This window comes from Taudactylus pleione, unplaced genomic scaffold (genome assembly GCF_031769625.1).
Source record: "Taudactylus pleione unplaced genomic scaffold, aTauple2 ptg000100l, whole genome shotgun sequence".
In the NCBI taxonomy this organism is placed as follows: Eukaryota; Metazoa; Chordata; class Amphibia; order Anura; family Myobatrachidae; genus Taudactylus; species Taudactylus pleione.
In genome coordinates this window covers 14,992,683-15,014,421 of record NW_028284502.1, presented here as the reverse complement: position 1 = coordinate 15,014,421, position 21,739 = coordinate 14,992,683, and the positions used below count along the sequence as shown (strand labels likewise).

Below are 21,739 nucleotides of genomic sequence, written 5' to 3'. Positions count from 1 at the left end.
TACAGCAGTGGTTTACAGATACCCCTTTCAGATCAAAATACTGGGTCACACCCAGGATTTTGAACGCGGGTCCAACCCGGATGCGACCAGTTCAGATCCCTTTCAGACAGGCGGCTCATTCCCTGGTCGGTCACGCCACTGCACACGGGTGCAGTGCCGGCGCTATGCTATAAGTGGGTCCCAGGTTGGAGAATCCGGCTTAGAAGTTTACACTGCACCACGACCTGGGTAGATCCTGGGTTCAACCCTTGTAACTACCTAGGTTGAAATGCCGGGGTTTTTTTACGGACCCGTTCACATGCAATAACCAGGGATTTAGCTGCTAGTCTGAAACAGGTATTACTGTGAACAGCTAAAGCAAACCCACAGGCCCAAGGAAACAGCTCAGTGGTAAAGGTGTGGCTCTGCATCACAATGGAACACTTGCTGCAGGCGCCAGTACGAGTACCCTGTATCAGCTACTTGTAACCTTAGTGCCAGTGTCTAGGTGTCTCCAAGCCAATAAAAAAAGTATACTGCAAGTTGCACTGGAAGCATTTTTTCTGAACAGAGCAGTGTAGAATTACACGTATTAATTAATAGAACCATAAACAATGCTCTAATTAACAATGCAGAACCACGAATACACTAAATATACAAGGGACATGACTCCATAACATTCTTAAGGTCCGTCAGCATCTGGAAAGTAGGTCAGACAGAAAAGTGCTGCTGGTCACATAACGGGAAGTAGGCTTAAGACTAGCTGACATTATCTTATTAATAAGGAATACAGAATTCTGACGCATAATGTACTAAGCGTACGGTGGTCCTTGGTTATGGTCACTCATTACTCACAAATTACTTTCTGTGACTGTGACTAAATCTCGGATGGGATTTGGAATTGGGAACATGACACAGTGAGGCCGATCTAGTTATAATCAGCCACAGATTACAGCAGTAGTTACTTAGGGAAATCTGACCCTCTTTCTTCGTTTGCAATGATGATTCATCGGGCCTTAACAAATTAACAATTTTCTCAGGGTAGGTGACATACCAATCTGTAACATGAGTAACATGGGAACACCTTTGTATAAAAAACACCTAAGTGTGAGCTACAGATGTGTCTCTATACATCTTTGCTGCAGTCACGCCAGAAAGTTCCTCTTGGCGAGCCAGGTGCTGCGAGACTCTGCAGGCGCTGGGCGTCTTCTTTTGCTGAAAATGCGCCTAAGTGGCAATGCAATGCGAGCAGAACGCACCAGCAGACTGTGCCGATTCATTCGATAAGCAACACTTATATAATTGTGTGCCAGAGTCGCTGAATCTGTATCCCAAGTGTTGGAATGTAGCGGCCGCAGCTTTTATCATTCCAAGTTCCGTTGTGGTCCATATACAGACACAGATATACAAGTGCCGCATATCAAATCAATGAGCACAGTCTCCTGGTGCTTCCTAGTTCAATCGCTTTGCGACTTAGATGCATTTTCGCCCAAAAATGATGCTCAGCACTAGCAGAGTTGCACGGGACTTGGCGTCTCACTCACGCCAGGGCAAGTCGCGCTGCGTGACGTATACAGGCTAGATTTATGAAGACACATCTGTACAGGAGGACGCGTCACGTCTGTAAGATAGAGGTTTTGTGCTGAAAATAAAGAAACAAGTCAAATATAATTCTCTACATCTATAATGATTTCATGCCCTGCAGTTTTCAGCTAGAAAAGCCGCTTTCATCTAGTACTGTGTAAAGTTAAGCGTAGAAAGCGGAATTTTCAAGTTCTTGGCTCACATTACATCTTCTGGGAAGCAACCTTAAACTTCTAAGACTCTCACTAAAAATAAACACATTTTTTCCAATTCTTTTGAACTAAGTGCATGTGGCCCCTTCAGTTTCCCTTATGTACGACACGATTCGCATCACATTATGATGAACTATTTACTTTAAAGCTGTAATCGCATGAAGAGATGATGTGTGGGGATTTGTCATTCTATAAACACAATTCACTCTGATACATGGTGGGGGTGTTTGCATATCCTTATCTTTTATCTTCAAGCATAGATTAATGATTTATACATTGCCAAATGTCAAGCTACTGTCGTGGCAAATACTCATTACATGACGTATGACACATTGAGCAGAGCTGCTAGTGAGTACCCTCACTCACAGTACCATCCTCGCCCCTCTCCGTCCTCTGCCAACACGCGCATGGGTGGAGGGCTTTGACTCAGATCACGTGACCCAAGCCGCAGGAACGAGTTTAAATGCCGAAACCACAAAGACGTCCCGGCTGACATAGGATCCTTTATTTTGGTCCCATTGTCCAACTTGCTGTTTTGACGCTGAATTTTTCCTGAGCTACAAGTCCCAATGTTTTCAGTTTTTTTCTTTTCATCTAACAAGCAAATTGTTGCTCACTATTAAACACTGTATTTATATCCTAGTTATCACTGGCAGTTTCTTAATCATGGAGATTAAGATAAATTAATCGAATTCCAATCTTGCTTCAAGTTGCTGCAATTCAGACTATTTAAAAAAGAAGTATGACAGGAACAGCAGCGATTATAAAAGAAAGTTAATACACTGGCTGCGGGTGCAGTTTTAAAATTTTCACCTGCAAGTCGCCGGGAAGCAGCGGCTTTTAAAGCCCTAAGTATTCTAGATCACTGTTTGAGACTCGAACATGGCCTAACCTAACTGGACAGGTAGTCTAGAGTTCTATATATACATAGTTTCTCTTTAAAGAGCATAAAAGTTATTTTATATTACAAGAATAAAACCAGCAGCCAAAGAGTGTCTAATGGCAAATACAATGCTTTCAAGACTGTCATAGCTCTTGGTGTGAAACAGGATAAAATAAACATCTGTATCAAGAAATATATAAGGTAATTGTGCGTACACACAATACGATCAGTCAGCGATATCGATATCGCTGGCTGATCGCCCTGCACCTTCCTGGTATGTTGGATTATAGTTATTCATTCATCCAGCACACCACCAACTCACCAACGACGGGCCAGTGACCCATGTAAGCTGGTGGATCTCGACCAGGTTGGCCTGCATGCATAGGTGATGGTCGTATCGTTATCGACCATACGTGCCTGCGCATTACTGGTCGTTGGGCACCAAAAAATTAACGATCTTAACTAAAATTATATGGTCGATATCGTTCATATCGTGCATTTTTATCGTACTGTGTGTATGCACCTTAGCACTACAGGGATATAATAGGTCATAAAGTCAACAAGAGCTTTTTATAAACACAAACACATTTAGGGTTGATTCAATTGTTTTATTGCGCCTTACCTCCTGTATAAAGTGACGGGAGATCGGGGGGCTTTATGCAATTGTTCTTGGTCGACCATGCTTTACTGCGCATGCCGTGTCCAAATAGACAGGATAACCCGCATAAAGCGGCTAAAGTTCTGGTTAGGACGCTCAAACTCCCGTTTGTGGAATCCAAACCACCTCAGGTTTATGCAAGCAGAAATGCCGATGCATATAGCGCCCGAATGGAGCAACAATTGAATTGCACTGTTGGGCGTCCATTAGACAGAGCCACCGGCGAAAGCATTTGAAAATCCCCCTCATTGTGTAGCCAACAAAGGATTATCAAATTCCCATTACTTTATAGAACATAGGGGAAAGGGCGTAGGAAAGGAGATAGGGGAAGGGAGACCGTCAGGGGGAAAAAATCATCAGCAACGGAATGTATTTAAAACATTTAAGTACATGTAGCATGTACTGACTACATTAAATAAATAAATAAGCATTACCTGTAGTAGCGAGACTGCAAATAGGTCGAACAAACAGTCTTTGATATATGGCTAGCAGAGCCGAAGTCTATTACTTTCACCCTGTATGGTTGTCTAACAGGATCCACCAGCATTATGTTTTCTGGTTTGAGGTCAGCGTGAATTAAACCAAGACTCTTAAGCTTTTTCAGTGCAGTAGCTACCTGCTGCAAGATGGCCCTAATAACTTTCAGGGGCAGAGGGCTAAATTTGTTTTGCTTTAAGAAGTCATATAAGTTCTGTTCCAACATCTCGAAAACCAAGCAGGTGTGATTCCGGTGCTGAAAGCATTCAAATGCACGCACAAAGTTATTCTCATCCGCGTTCTCGCTGCTCAGCCTGGCAAGGATGCCCACCTCAATCTGACCTTGGCGTGCATAAGAAGGATGGTTCTTTAGAATTTTCACTGCCACGACTTCATTCGTCCCTCTTTTCCAGCACTTGACTACCTGTCCAAAGGTTCCTCGACCCAAAAAATCAAGTACTTCGTAAGTATTTTTAACCGAGCACAAGACTTCATGCTGTACCAACTGATAGTCTCCATCCACGCTAGCCCCATTCTGCTTTGAAGCACCTGTAGTTGCCACGACAGTTACTGGGTTTGCAGCGTTGCCAGGCAGCATAGCAGGCAACACGGGCAATTCGTCTACGATCTGCATGGTGCCACCCTGGTTCTCCAACCCTAAACTCTTACGCTTCAATCCACATCGCTGATGCGTGTCCAGCAAATCCGAAGCACTATCCGGTGTCCCGACAGTTGGTGTCTCTTCTGGATCTGGCTGCGCCTGCGCTGCTGGGTCCCCTGGAGCACCTGTGTTGGTTTTTGATGTGACTGCGCTGGTCTGGGATGCAGCAGTCTGCTGGCGAGGTCTGTCAGATAGATTCTTTGCCTGGAAAGGAGCCCTACTCTTGTTGGATGGATGTGCAAATCCAAGGTTTCTAGCATTCAGGTCGGTGCGTGGATAGCTCCTCTTACTGTACACACAACTGCTTGGTTCTACTTTCAGTTTCTTCACACTACAAAAGGCACTTGACTGAGTTTGATAAACATATGGTGGGTACACCAAGACTTGTGAGGCCATACCTGAAAACAGATGAAAAGGAGAGGATTAAAACAAATTGTTACTTTTAGTGTAAATACAATCGTATAAGTCATAATTCATTACAAGCAAAAAGAAACAGCAGATTATTAGGGTGCAGGGTGTTACGTATCTTAACCTAACCTGCACCTACCAACTATGGATGGTAAATTCATGCCTGAATGGTAAGACCACCCCTATATGCCCCGTTCAGGGTTCATCCCGCATAATACCAAAAATGGGGGGTAGGGACGGGCTTGCTTAGGAATCACAAGAGTTTGTTGGTTTTCTTCAGTATGGTCCAGGAATTATATATACACACAAATATCTGAATATTTCTAGAAAGACTTTCCATTGTCTTTCCTGTTCTGAATAAGACAAGGACCTTCTCACCTTATAGTTTATATCCAGGGAGTCACTAAATGAGCTATAACCACATCTAATAGTACTGTGCTTTCAAATGTTATATTTATCTCAATACACTTAGCAAGCATGCACAGAGCGAGAAACAGATACTGGAAAAAAAAAAAAAAATTAAATGTATTTTTATCTATATTTGTATAACATGTCTGCCACTCCCCGACATAGTAGACAATTGTTACTCCAATAGTGATTACACCCACTAGGCCTAGCTAGGTGCAAAATGCAGCGTCTATAAACCAAGGGAGACAGCTAACTTCAATCGACAATAGATTGGGAGCTTTAAAATGACCCCCTCCTCAAGTTTGTGCTGTCAAGCAACCATAATCATCATGCCACATTACACCCGGGAACAAGCACAGGGTAGCAGTGGATCATTTCCATTTGGTGATACATATGTGAGGGCAAATTAGGCCTAGATCTTGGCAATCAGGACAAGTCTTCCAGTGTATGGGCTCCTTTACGGACAACAAGACTGCAGGTAGTGTCTTGGTCTCAATACACATATCCAATCTGAAATTAAGTACTTCCTCACAGCACTGAGTTTGTGGGTTCGATTCCCACCACGGCCCTAACTGTGTGGAGTTTGTATATTCTCCCTGTGCTTGCGTGAGTTTCCTCCGGGTGCTCCGGTTTCATCCCACACTCCAAAAATATACCGGTAGGTTAATTGGCTCCCAGCAAAATGAACGCTAGTGTGTATGTGTGTGATAGGGAATATAGATTGTAAGCTCCACTGGGGCAGGGACTGAACATGGCCAAATATTCTCTGTAAAGCGCTGCGGAACATGTGTGCGCTATATAAATAACTGGTAATAATAATAATATATCAAATGAAACAAAATAACTTGTAGAGATTGTATGTTGCCCCTGCGTTTCTGTGGGTTTCCTTCAGCTGATCAGGTTTCTTGCCACAGTTCAGATTATCGGGCCGCTAACAAAATGCACCCTGGCGTTTGTGTGGTAGAGAATTCTCAGGCGAATGATTAAATTTTTTCCGGCACAGTTCAGTGTAATATTGTTGGGTTATATAAATAACAAAATTATTATATACAGTCTTGAATTCTACATATTCTGAATTTTTAGGAACGTTACATTATTCTACAATTAAATGAGCAAATTCATGTAGTAGCTGAGCGATAAAACTGTACAAAATAAAGCTTGGGTAGATTTACAAGCCTGGCCTAGTTAGATACAGTACAGTATAGTGGTCACTAGATCCCTGGGGTGCAAGACATTTATTATCAATAAACACCAATGCTAAATAAACACAATAACACAGATTAAAAGGCCACAGCTGGTATAGACCTCTTTAATCAGGGGATATTGATCAGGTAGAAACCGTGGACTCATCTGAGCTGTGGGTATGGGAAATAAATCATATTTCCTAAGCCCCAGTACAAATAAACAAATACTAGCATTTGCCACAGATAAACAGGCCTTTATCTGCATCAGTGTTGGGCAACAGGCGCCCCCCCCAAGACTTATTAACAGCCTCCAGCTCCTTCCCTACTTTGTCGTCATAATGGTTTGTTATAATATGACATGTTATTACAGATAGGTGTCTCTTCCATTAATTAAATGTATTAATTTAACTTGCTATTGAGAATAAGAGTAACCTTTGAAGGTTAGAGGGCCGCCTAGTGTGACCCCTATACTTTATCAAATTTCCTAACACTTGTCTGCATAGTGGTGACTACTATTTACTATTGTTTATAATGCATGTAAACAGGTCTAAAACAGAAACCAGTGTTTAAACAAAGCCATACGCACATTCGTGTGCATTATGTTTTCTTTGAATGCATCGTCCATTGACTTGAATTGACTACAGTGACCAGCAATGACCTCAAAATACTTGTAATAAGAACATGGCATGAGTTCTCACAAGCTTCTTTTTATTTTCTTGTGCTTTTAAAATAAAAAAAATGGCAGTAGGTATGAGGACTAATGGTGCGTACACACGTAGCGATCAGCCAGCGATAAGATATCGCTGGCTGATTTTCATGCACCCTCCCTGGTGTGCTGGGTGATTCACCCAGCACACCACATACTATAGCGACCATGATCGCGGGTCCCTATAGTAACGTGCTCGAGTTAACCGGCATGCACGGCCGATGGACGATATCGCTCATACATGACCGCGCATCGCTGGACGATGGTAAGTTGGTAGGGTCCTATTTAATGAGCGATTTGAATGGTAACGATATCGTTATCTTTCAAATCGTTCTTTAAAATCGCTGCGTATGTACGCACCATTACAATGGTTTCTGATTTTGTTACTTCTTTTTTTTATACATAGTCTGTTGGTTATTATTTGCTGTAAGTCATTTTATCTCCAAAAATATATACTGGTAGGTTAATTGGCTCCCAACACAAAATTAACCCTAGTGTATGTGTGTGTGTGCATGTGATAGGGAACATAGACTGTAAGCTCCACTGGGGCAGGGACTGAAGCGAATGGCCAAATATTCTCTGTAAAGCGCTGCGGAATGTGTGTGCGCTATATAAATAACTGGTGATAAATAAATATATCTGTGTAAATCTTAAGCATGCCTGCTGCATTGAATGAATGCATTGAGTTTGGCTGCTCCCCCGATACACTGCCACATCACAGTTGAAGAGACAGAATATACAGGTGCGCTGGAATAGGAAAACCCTCATAAAGCAAGTGGGGACGGAGAATAACATAGCCATACACTTATTCAACATTATGTTTTTAACCTCACTTGATCTATAAGACTGTATAAGCATGGGGAATTTAACAACAATAAATATCAATTATATTTCGTTGTCTAATTAGGAACTGTCTGCTTCTGAATAAATTACAGTTTAATTAATTTTATTCCTTTATAAGATGTCATTATCTAAACAATATTTGTTTTATCTAACTTGAATACTTAACAATGAATATGGACCAACCATAATCCAAACATTGGAGGCGATTCAATTCAGCGCGATGCGATTGCATCGGGAAGGAGTACCTGGCGCTATTCAATTGACCTCGCTGTTAAGTCCGACAAAAAGCACTTAAGTTGGAGAATGCTGGTTACCGCGCCTAAAGCTGGGGGTTTAGTTGCGCTAACCTCCATTCTCCAATTAAAGTGCCAGCCGAGAGGTTCTTAGCTGTAAAATAGCATCGCGGCCGGCACCTCAGGAGGGTGCGAGCAGACATCCTGTAGTCTGACAACAGCGCTGTCAATTGAACAGCTCCTTACAGGGGCTATTCAGCATTGTGCTGAACTGGATCGCCCCTATTGTTTTTTTAATCCTTTAGGCTGCCATCTTGACTATTTTAAGTGCCCAGAAAGTGAAATGTGCAATTATGTAGTGTCCGACTTACAATGTATCTGGCAAACTAATGGTGCATACACACGGTCAGATTTTTCCTTCAGATATGAACGATAACGATTTAAAAATCGTTCAGTCGTTCATATCTGAAGGAAAATCGTTCATATCTGACATGCCTGAACGATGGACGATCAACGATGCGCGTTCCCGATGGTCAGATAACGATTTCTGACATCTGATGTGTTTGCAGTCAGACTTGGACGATTCCATTCATTTTAATGCAGTCAAAAATCGTTCAATCGTTCAAATCGTTCAAATCATTCAAAACTTTGGTAAAATCGTTCAAATCGTTTAATCGTTCAATCGTTCATCTGACAAATCTGACAAGTCTGACAAATCTGACCGTGTGTATGCTCCATTAGAACTCAAGTAACCACTTTACTTCAACACATGTAAAAGACAGGTAACCAGCCCATTACGATAAAATGTAGGAAATATGTATTTATTGGAGCCATCTCTATGGCTTTTCATCTGATCATAGAGGTTATAAAAGAATTCACCCCTTTAGTTGTTTTTTTCTTATGACTTTGCTAAATTGAAACTGGTTTAGCCTGGAAAGCTATCCCCCGAACAGCATAAAATACACTGTAGCAATCAAAAGAAAAAGAAGCATTAATGCTTTTTCCTTATCATAAAAAAATATAATTGATTGCATAAAAGTATTCAGACGTTCTTGAGAAACATATGGACCGTGCCACAATCTGTCATCTCCAGAGGTTACATAATGGATGAGAAATTCATCTGCGTGCAGTCAGTGTTCCAATAGCCTTAAAAATAAATACACCTGCCTGGGAGAGGTCCCACAGTTGGTTAGTGAACTAACAGGAGTTCAGCATAAAGTTCAAAGAACGTTAGAAGCAAACCAAGAAAATGTTTCTGAAAAGCACAGTCAGAGGAAAGACGGAAGATTGAAAAATTGATTATCCCTTGGAGTACTGCCATGTCCATCATAAGAATAGAGAAACCGTGACTTTGTCTGGAACAGGTCATCCTCCAAAACTTGGGATGAGGACAAGAGGTACACCTGTTAGGGACGCGAGTGGCAACTCTGAGCATTTCAGTTGTCCGTGGTCAACAGCAGCAGCCTGGGCATCCATCATAATCTTTATTCTTTATAGGAGGGTAAGCAAGGAGTGGGCCAGAAAGCATGCGAGTGACCCTCATAGCAAGTGCAGATAGGATTTCATGGTCTGAGAAAGCCAATGGACCAATTAAAATTCAATGAGGATGTGCACATATCAGTCATTTACGGCAGTGCAGAGGGAAGAGGTGCGAGGGAAAAGATGTCATGGTAACGGGCGCGATGTGCCATTCTGGAGAGGCACATTGTGTCCATCGCATAGAACTGCATTCCCCCCAAAGGGTGAGCGGTCTATGCTGAAACGGACAATGTGTTTTGTGAGAGACTAATATTGTGCATTGCCCCAACCATGAAGAACCAAGGTGACAACACATAACTACTGTTCAATCTAGCACCTTGCAGCTAACCCGTGCAGTTCCTCTTTTCTGCCTGGGGTGTCGTTTTCTGCACAGGCGCTTCTACCATACTCTGGTCTGTATCTCAGCTGAGTGTGCTAGAAGCACCAGAGTAGAGAGCGACACCCTATACAGAAAAGAGGAACTGTATGGGTTGTGACAAGTGCAGGGTGCTAAAATGAACACTAACTATATGGATGGGTATCTCTAATAGGAGGGTGGTTGCATAAAGTGATACATGGGTAACGTAGGCAAAACATTCTATACAGTAAGTAGCCCTCTCAAGGGGCTCACTCACCCTAACCACCCGCATCAATATATAGGTGTTCCTCAAACACACCTGGACTAACATATCAACTAAGGGGTCCTAGAGTTCTCCCAGCTGAATTATTGTGGCCCAGGGAAACATAAGAAAACACGGATGGAGGCACTCTAATGCTGGCTATACACTAGCGCGATTCTGGGCCGATTGCACGATTTTAGACGCATCCTACGATGCACTCTGTGGAAATCGTGTAGTATTTAGGTAGGAATACAATCCGATGCGTGCTCCCGCCGCTGTTATATCGTATCTTATGATCAGACGTGTAGCCCATATTATCCGTCGCAATCGTATGCAGATTGTGCTGTGTATTTGCGCATGCAATGCATCGTGCGCCCGACCGGCGTCATTTAAATCTATTATGATCGCATGTTTTTGGTGAGGCACACGATCGGTCGTATCACGACCAATCGCATAGTGATCGAGTACGAGTGATCCTACGTCAGATCGTATCTACATCGTGTGACAAAAAAGCACCAAATCGTACGCCTGGGAGTTCAAGGGAAAACGTATCATGAATCGCATCTTATGCTGGTCGTACTAGTCTCTGGCCAGCTTAAAGGAGCCTGCTAACCTACCGGGCCATAGTCCTATGCTGCATTCAATATACATTTCAATCTATTCTTGGAGCACTGCCTCCCTGATTATACAATAAACTCAACTGGATTTCATACATTTGTGAGGCATTCTATATTCACTTATATTAGAAATCGAGTCAGTTCATTCACACATTACATAGGTGAGTGCTCTGTGTACCTATTTGAATTCTATTTATCAAGCAGTAGCACGAGGGGTGGGAATCAGGAATCACGGTCTGTGCATTTCAGAAATAGGCTTTAGAGTTGTCGTTTGTCATTTCAGTTTGCAAAGTATTTTTGTTGATCGCTGGTAAGAAATCCAAAATCAATCCATTTAGAAGAAAACAAGTGAAAATTGCACAGGAGCCAAATAGTTTTTATAGCTGCAGAGAGATCGTGGTGCCTGACAAAATGATTCACAGTAAATATCCACAAACCAAAAGCACATTCCACTTGTGCTGACGTCTTTTTTAGCTATGTGGGAAATGAAGCTCTATTTCAGAAATAAATAGCCAATACAGTATTGCACTGAAGACGTATTTTTGTGCGGTTTGCACATAATAAAGGCTCTAAAGGGGGCTTATCCACTAGACGATTAAGTTGAACGATTACGATCGTTCCATCGTTTGCAAAAGTTTCTAAAACGACCACAGATGCGCGTGCCTGCTGCTGGTCGTTTAGACATCTATCATCTTTCCAACATGCTGGTCAACCTGACGATATTGTCAGCTACAGCATGTTTCCAGATGATTGATGACCCTGCACTGAACGACTGCTCGTTCAGTGCAGGCTCATCACACGACTGACAAACGAGTGAACGATTACAATGTCGTAACCGTGCAGTCGTTTTCAGATCTTGCAGTAACAGTTGCTATGGCTAGATGTAATCGTCTCGGAGATGGCTGCCGCTGTGCATGCATCTGACGAGCTGCTGCTATTATGCCGTTTTGTAAATATATATATATATTCTGTTATTGTAGTAGCTTTAGGATTAATCCCTATATTTGTCCTTATAGAAAAAGCTACCAGGTACTATTTCTACCATGCGCTCACAGCATTCATTCGCACAATAAGGTACATATGTAAATGTCACCTCTACATCAACGTCTTACAGCTCATATACAAATAAAACAGGTACACAGCGACGTAACTATTACAGCAAAACTGCACAGCACCAAGTGTTCATTCGTGGGGGGGGCAGGGCGGCTATTACAGGAAGGGCACTCCTCTGCGCCGAAGGTGTCCGAAAAAGGGGTGTGGTCACTAGAAAAGGGTGAGTGTCATGGAGATGCTCGGCTGCCCCAAAGCTCTCCCCGCAGTGTGAATATATGCCGTGCGCATGGTATGTATTCGCTCGCTGGTGATTGCTTCAACGGACAATGCAGCCCACAGGTGGGGAATGCTGTTTCAGCGGGGCACCGCCACAAGGGCAGGGCGCATTTCAGCTACTTCAAAATTGGGCAGGGCGCGGCGCCTCACTGAAACAGCCTAATGGGAACAGTACACCAATGTACTATATATGAAGAAAATACTCCCAGATTTGTAGTTATGCACTGTACAAATACAAAATAAAAAGGGACGCACGTTACGCTTAATCTCAACACTAAATTAAATCAATACATTTAATCAATGAAATAGACACCTATCTGTAAATAACATCACAGCAGGCATTTTAAACAATCTTTCCAAGCTTTAAACAAACAAATAGACATCAAAGTAGATAGGAAGTGGGGCTGTAAGTGAAAGCTGAGTGGGCTGGCTGCAGCCTGTTGCCCATCACTGGTCTATATGCAGGTCTTTTGCTTCTCACATTCTACACTTTTGCTCTGCAGATATAAAACAGAACATAAAAGATGGACTTTGTACGTCCTCTGCATCTGCATGTTTGGGAGAAATTCTGCTGTTGAAAAACTGGAATCGGTATGAAATACCGCCGGTCGCATGGCCAGAGGTTCGATTCCCGGCAGCGGCAGCCCGACAGATGGACAGATCCCGGCAGCCAGACAGCGCTGGAAATCCCGATCGTCCTGAGGTAAGTATATACTAACCTAAGCCTCCTTAGGGGTGTCTAACCCTAACCCCCCCCTTCCCCGCTGCCTAAACCTAAGTCCCCCGGGGGGTGCCTAACCCTAACCTCCCCCCGGGGGTGCCTAACCCTAACCCTCCCTCCCCCTAGCCTAACCCTAAGTCCCCCCCGGGAGCCCTAAACCTAACCCTTCCCCCCCGTGACTGTCCGCTCGTGGCGCCTGGCATCCCTTCGATCGGGATGCCAGGCGCCTGTCTCCCAGCATCAGGAAAATGACAGGCGTCTACACATAGACGCCTGTCATTTAACCCACGCCGGGATAAAGCAATCGGGAAGCCGGCTGTCGGTATCACGTCAGCCGGTTTCCTGATTGCATCCCGAAAAACTTACTAATAGGTTAACTGGCTGTTGACAAAAAGGTATCCTATAGTGCGCCAATGTGTGCGGAGTGTCACCGGTAAGGTTCGGTGATAATACTCCACAATAAAATGTCTTCACTCACACCCCATACATGTATAGAAAGATGAGCAAAGCATGCCTACTGTATTAGACTATAGCAGCCAGAAACCGTGGTTATGGCTGGCAGCATATCGCTAAGGACTGCATTGCTCCCTAAGCATTCAAAAGGGCAAAGACTGATGCCAATTATTAATAAAAAGTTACTTCACTGTCACTCTTATGTGTCAAATAACATCCGTAAAACTAGTTACTTAATGTAGCTCTCTATGGGGGCGATTCAATTCAGCGCAAGTTGAATAGCGCTAGGAAGTTGACCCGGGGCTATTCAATTCAGCGCGCTGCTTAGTCCGACTATTACAACTTAAGTCGGAGAATGCCAGTTCTCACGACTTAACACCCAGGTTAAGTAGTAAGAAAGGGCATTCTCCGACCAAAATGCACCGCACTAAGCCGGCAAACAGCCTTGCAGCCGGCACTTTAGTCGGATTTCTGCTTGAACCCTCAGGAGGGTGCAAGAAGAAATCCTTTAGTCGACCTAACAACATAGTGAATTGAATAGCTCCAGGACCAACTTCCCTGCACTATCCAACTCACGCTGCATTGAATCTCCCCCAAATGAGCACAAATAGGACAGATTATACTGTATGTAAATAAAAGAAAGAATGTAACCTATTACATTGCAAGTTACAGTTACACACAGAAAGTGAAATGATTAGGATAAGCAGCTGCCAGCAGCTGATTGCATACGTAACTACTAGTAATAGGCCTTTCGTGTTATTGCAGCAGTATTTGTACAAGTCAGGACAATGTAGTTATAGAGTTACACTGTAACTAGTGCTAAACCGACCATTTCCTCTAGCAAGCAGTATATTTTCCAGCACACTTCACGGAACTGATGTGGAGAAACATTAACCAGCTTTCCTGGAAGCAGGGTTGTACGTATTATGCACACAAACATGTGACGTTCGTTAGCACAGGGACACTTCACACATCTAGCTCCTCAGGTGGAAAGAGAGTGTTAGGGGTAAATTTACTAAAGTGACAGTTTTTAGAAGGGAGTTTTAAAAGTGATGTTGCCCATAGCAACCAGATTCTACTTAACATTTAACTAGCACATTCTAGAAGATAATAGCTAGAATCTGATTGGTTGCTATGGGCAACATCACTTTTAAAACTCTCTTATAAAAACTCTCACTTTAGTAAATTTACCCCTTAGTGTTTAAAGTTCACCTTCCATCACCTAGCAATGATCTAATGCATTAACAAACTACTGCTGGGTGTGTTTTATTTATACTGTTGCATTATACAATAAAAACTAATTATTAAGGTGCATACGCACGGTCAGATTTTCTGTCAGATCTGAACGATAACGACTGTAAAAATCGTTCAATCGCTCATATCTGAAAGAAAATCTGACGTGTGACTGCAACGATGAACGATGCGCGTTCCCATTTGTCAGATAACGATATCCGACATCTGATGTGTTTGCAATCAGATTTGGACGATTCCATTAATTTTAATACTGTCTGAAATCGTTCATCTGACATATCTGACCGTGTGTATGCACCATTACTTGCCTGGTCTTACCTGGAAACATCTGCCTCCATTGACCCTACAGCAAGGGTACCTCTATACACAATACCAGGAGGATTGCCCCTTTTGTTTGAACCATGGTTTCCTCTAGCACAGTGGTTCTCAAACTCGGTCCTCAGGACCCCAAACAGTTCACATTTTCCAGGTCACCAGGCAGGTGCACAGGTGTATTCATTACTCAGCGGCACATTTTAAAAAGGTCCAAAAGTGGAACTAATTATTTCACTTGTGACTCTTTGAGGAGATCTGGAAAACGCACTGTTTGGGGTCCTGAGGACCGAGTTTGAGAACCTGTGATCTAGCAGCACAACGTCCAAACAATGCAGTAACCCAAATGCTTCAACCAGTGATGGTCAACTTGCGGCTTATGGTCACATGCTGCTCTCCGAGCCTTCACTTGAGTCCCCCAACTTCTTTAGCTTCTAGTGCTTGTCTAAAAGGCCTGATGATAGGTTATTGCAGACGGTTGTCTTTTTATTAAAAATATTACTTTAGCTTATTACAGAGACTAAGGACAAAGTGTGGGCCACCCATGAAGTGTATCGGGTTGCCCCTTACTGCCTTAAACATTGTGGCATCTTTGTGTACACAAACAGACAGCGGAAAAGTACTGAATTTCCCAATATTTATATTGTTGTGCACATACCTTCCAGTTACGATACCCTTAACATTACAAGATTTTCTGCACACCTCCACGGTGTGCGAGAGAGCACTTGCGAGGCCGCTGGACGAGATGTGCCGTGGCTGAAGGGCACATCCTGTCGACTACGCCAAATGGAATTTCCCCCCCCTACTCTTTAGGGCTACTTTCTAAACATCCTTTTTTGCTAATACTTTGTTAGCTTCTCGTGAATTCATAATGCAGGCTTACAATGAGGCTGCGTCATCTGTGAATAGGCGACCGGTAAACATTAACTAAGCAGAGTGAGCCGATGTATCTGCCACCACTGTAACAAATACATGTTAATAAGAATCAATCATTGGTCAGCCTGTGAGTGGCTCCCAGCATTGTACTTACAATTGAAATTATCTTTACTTGTTCCAAGCTCTTGAAACTTATTGCATAGGACGTATCTTTTTTATGATTTATAACCAAAATGTTTCTAGTATTTTAAGCTTGGTATGCATTCTTGACATGTGGCTGCTAACTATTCAACACCAGCAAATCATTTGAGAAATACAGGGATATTACTGTATCCTACATACCAAAACCAGATGAGAAAAGTTACTGCTGTCAAAACATCTTATCAGTATGGACACATGCAGGCATGCTGGAAAATAACAGCACGGAAGACGGAGCACTTTACAGGTTTCCTAAATATAGCCGTGCTTGGCAGAGTTGATAAATATACAATATGCTAATAAGATGACAATCATCAAGGTGTAAATAGAAGTGAGTGCTTTCTTAAAGGGAAGCTATAGCTGAAGTACAAGATGTCCGTATATGCGAGGGAATTTTGTAATACTGTACAAATACACTGTGTTTCTTCCTGACGTAGTGAAGGACTGCTGAAAGTCACAGACTGGATAATGTCTCAGATTCGTTTCTTTCGCAATCCCATGTTATAATGAGGGAAACCTTTACGTAGACTTTGCAAGTGCTGTAAGACACATTTATAAAAGGAGCAAATTGTATTTTAAAGAGCAGTGGAGCAGCCAAACTTGGCAATATACGAAGTTAAAACAATACTTAATGCCTTGGTCTCCCTATGGACTTGTTAAACTAAAAAGAGAGTATCTGTATTTGTCTAACTGGCTGCCAACAGCTACACGGTTCTGCCCACTGCTGGGTTAAACAGCTATATACCAGTTCTCAACCTCCAATCAGGAGAGATGATGGATCACAAAAACAATCATGAAAGATCGCTTCTGACTCTTTGAGCGTTAGGATTTCAGAAGTAGCTGGTTTACTCACAACGCCTAACATGTGGTATTTTATGATGGGGAACAGTCATGTCTATCTTAGTAATCACTGGACACCAATACGATCATTACTCCTGCCCAGGCTCTTACTTCCTCAGTTAATGTTCACCTGGCTGTACACCGAAAACCAACCCAACCAGACCCAGTATTGCAGCGCCAAACCAATTTTAATTACTTGCAGTATGAATTCAACAATAACATTTGTAATAGAAACTGGTGGTAATACAGACGTCAAAACCTCCTGGCTCTCTTACAGGACTCTTTAAAAGACATACTGTACAACAGAGGCTCTTTGTGAAGAAGCTATCAGGTGAACAAGGCTTTTCATCTGCCACATGTGATGCAATATCATGCTATACCTGGAGGAGGGAAAGAGCCCAAGTCAATAGAACTTGAGACATTTGACATTGTATTTACATAAGCAATTGTTCGGTGTTATCAACGATATCTTGCTATTTGGCTAATTGATGCTGAATGCAGTGTTCCTTCCGTAGAGGGGCTGCTGGCAGGAAGTCTGCAGACTTTAGGCGCATACTCCTCCCCGTAAGTAAAACTATAAATATAACATTATCTAAAAACAAATCTGTGACAACAGGATTATTGCAAATTGGCCCAAAGAAGGGAAATACCATTGCAGTCTGCATGTGGCCCACAGACACCCCACTGCCCTCAACTGAGGTGCACTGCAAAGTTTAATTAATTCCCGTAGATATTTTTAATGGACAATTAGCACATTGTTTAATCAGTTACAATATAGCGGCATGGCAGACAAAAAGCATCACTCAGGAGGATGCAGAACGCTTAAAGTGTTACGTGTTGTAATTCATTAGTGGTCATTTAAAATGGCAACACTCTTTCAGCTGAAGGCAGGCAGCTGTGAAAAGAAACCGTATTAGATGCCAGCAGTTGAATAGCCGCCGGTTCAAATACAGACGCTGGAAGCCCGAATGGTACAAAATCCCGACAGGGGCAGCTAAGTACCCGACCCTCCCTCCCCACCCTAACTCTCCCTTAGTGGTGCCTAACTCTAACCTCCCCGGGGGGTGCCTAACCCTAACCTTCCTCCAGTGGTGCCAAACCCTAACTCCCCGTTCCCGCACCCTAAACCTAACCCTCGCAGGGTAACCCCCCCGGTGATGCCCAACCCTCCCAGCGGGGGGTGCCTTAATCAAATGTTCCCCCCCGTGGGTGCCACATCCTAACCCCCCATCCCCAGCTAATTACTAATTACGCATACTTACCGCCGTCCGGACGTTCGGGATTCCAGCGGTGGAGATATCAACGCTGGTAGCCCGATGTCCTATGGAATATCGGCGTCGGCATTATGCCAGTCTGTGGGATTCCGGCGTCAGTATTTCGGCTGCTGGCATCCCGTCCGTTGGCATATAAACTGCATCCCGCTGTGAAGATATATATCCATCCAACAGACAAAGAATGACCACCAGGCGTGCACGCTTGCTGCACAGTAACACACCATGTGGATTAGTAGATGCACTCAGGGACTGTAGCTCAAATAACCGCATTCTTGTCTTTTAACCTGTTTCAGATCCAATTAGGACACTCTCCTAAAGAATGTGAGGAATGTATTGTACCTTATTGATTCTTAAGCTTGGTACACAGAATTACGACAGATCCACTGTCCAAGCAGCTGATTTGTAAGCTATACACACTTACCAATCAGCTGCTTGATATGTCAGGCCTGACATCACAACTAGGTGGGCATTTAAACTTGCACACCCAGGTGAGAGGTCAGTGCCAGTTGTCTCTGCAGCCAGTGTTCGAGTGGTCAGCGGGTCGCCCGTACACAAATGCAAACATATCAGCATTGGCTGTGCTACATGGCCCACCCGATATGTCTGTGAAGAACGTTGTTCACAGACATATCGGGTGTAGACACCCACCAATGCAACCGTGATATACCATTCGGCGATCGAACAAACAATATATTTGCAGCTTAGTGACTATTTAAGTTCACCAAGTACAAATGTCCAGCAACCAATCAGCTTCCAGCCATCATGTATGCAGTGCATTCTATAAAATGATAGCTAGAATATGGGCAACACTTTATTATTATTATTAACAGTTTCTTATATAGCGCAGCATATTCTATTGCGCTTTACAATTGGAAACATAAATAGAACAAAACTGGGTAATAACACAGATATATAGGTAGGAAGACCCTTTGGGTAAAGGAGGGAGTGGGGAAGCTTATTGGCCTACCAGGGAAGAATTATAATCTCCCTATTTGGATGGACCTTCCCCTATAGACAGAACACAGTAAAGCCATCTGAAGACGGTAGTCTCTAACCAAGACCAGCTCCAAAAAACTAAACTTTTCAGAGCTTTTTAAATAGATTCATATCACTGTGTTCATATGGGACGATTCAATTATTTGAGGCGTACCAAATAGCACAGTCTAGCCCCGTTTAAAGTTCTGCTTTGGGTGCCCAAAAAGCAGACTTCTCGCATTTCTGCGCCTCACCTAAGGTGGTTGCGAGCAGAAATGTGTCTAACCGTGCACCCAAACGGAGACCATTAGTTTAGGTGCCCAATAAAAACAATTGAATCGCCCCAATAGCGAGCGATGGGGTGGCTGCTGTGAGCAGTCCCATACTAAAGTTTGACAGTTATAACCATGCTGTGTATGTAGCATGCATCAAACTGTGCAAACATAGCATCCCAAGCCTGAAAAATCCCTGAGTCAGCCGCACCCACTGACAGCAAACATTGTGCATAGATGTTTTCAGACTACAACTCACACATAGGGGGGATACAGTTCCTCAACATCGATGCAATGTGCCATTCCAGAATGGTACATCGCGCCCACCAGTGTGAAGGGCAACTGGTGACATAGGTATTACCATAAGTGCCGGATATGTACCGCACTGCAGCGGGGCCACGAGACACTTCCTACTGAATTGAATCCCCCCCCAGAGTCCTTAGAATGTCACTGGCTAAAGTAAAATATAATCAGCAACTGCCTAATAGTGTAAACTTTAACCTTTTATTTCCTGATCAAACTAATTTAACCAGAACACTTGTACGCACAATTTATGCAACATACCTCACATTCTTTCATCCCAAGACATGAAGAATATGCATTGACTATAGTACTTTGCAAAGGCACGACTCACAAATTCAATCAAGCCACTTACTGATTAAACTTTAATGGGTTACTTAAAATGCAAAAATAACTACAGGACATTTAAATGAATTTAGATGCCGTTACTTTACAAAAAAAAGAAAAAGAAAAAAAAAAGTGTCTTATGGATATTTTAGCTCTTAACCTGGGTATACACCTATACAATCGTCGTGCCGTTCTTTCAATATCGAGAGAACGGCCGTTGGGTTGTATACGTGTGTACGCTGTCCCGATGCAAGAGCGTTAGCCGATAATCGGCTTTTAACGCTCCTGCAATGGTCGGATCGGGAGGTCGCATCTTATGTATTGTTTAATATTTATCGGTTCGACCTCCCGATCCCATAGAGGGCCGTACACACTGTGCCATGTCTGCACAGTGTGAACGTGGCTCGCAGGGGGTCACACTGGGGACGGACTGCACGGCTGATCGGGAGAGTTTTACCCAATCAGCCTGTAATCGAAAAGGTGTGTACCAGGCTTTACTGGGCTGTCTTTTCTAAGAGGAACTGCAAACAATTTGAGGCCCTTACAATGTATTTCTGAGATGAGCATTTGAAGCAGATTACACAGGTTGGAGTCGGTCCCTAGCACAATATAAGCAGTTTGCAGGTGGCCCTTTGTTCGCCAGGAGAAGATGTGCACTAAACCCTGACTAACCGTTGCTGTGCAGCTATACAGGGCAGTGGCTTATGAAAAGTTTTATTTGGTAACGAGGGTCTTCATTGGTCACGAGTTAGCAACACCCTCAGGGAAAAGAAAGATACCACATCCACCATAAAATAGGCTCTCATGTCTTAGGCTTTGTTATATGGGTTACTATAGCTGCAGCAAAGCAACAACATAAACATTTCAGGATTGTTTACTGCACAATTTCCAGTTTGTGCTCCATCTATTCTAAACGGCACTAGAGATATGACAACATTTAATAGAATGTCTCTTCTCTACTTTATTCTTTGTATTGTGCCACCAATTACGCAGCGCTGTACAAAGAATATTTGTCATTCACATCAGTGCCTGGTCCACTGAAGCTTCCACTCCAAGGGCGGGTACACATCAGCCGATACGTTGTCCGATCCCACGTATTGGAGTGACATACCGTACATATCGTCTGATGTGTACCCACAATTGCGCACTCCCACCCGCTGACACTGGGGTCATCACATCTGCTGTTCTGCACGGCTGACTACCCGGCCGCCGGCGGCATGCTCCTGGATGCAACCGCTGAACGATATATCACCCGCTTTATCGTTCTGTGTGTACGGGTGACCAATGTATCGTTACATCGGTCATCTCGTCGGCCATTATCTAAGATCCTCTGATGTGTACCCACCCTTAGTTCTATAACACACAAACATACACTAGTGTTTAGTTTACTCATCAGCCAATTACCCTACCAGTATGTTTTGGGGGTAGGGGAGGAAATAGGAGTTCACAGAGGAAATCCATGCAAACCTTGGGAGAACATAAAAACACCACACTGACAGTTGGGAGCTGATTGGCTGGTGGTTTATCACTCTCCATTTTATCATTTTTCAGAGCTTAGTACATCTGGCCCACTAAGAGATGGGAAGTCTAATTCTGGACTGGACTGACCCATATGTCGAT

General features: G+C 43.2%; 1 protein-coding gene across 1 annotated transcript in view; it reads right to left on the bottom strand.

Moving 5' to 3' along the window:
- HIPK3 (homeodomain interacting protein kinase 3) overlaps positions 1–21,739 on the bottom strand; it is a 115,583-nt gene that overhangs the window by 80,791 nt on the left and 13,053 nt on the right. The window contains exon 2 of the mRNA XM_088470445.1: positions 3,751–4,852. Coding sequence (XP_088326571.1) covers positions 3,751–4,852 — 1,102 coding nt within the window. The remainder of the gene's footprint in view (positions 1–3,750; positions 4,853–21,739) is intronic.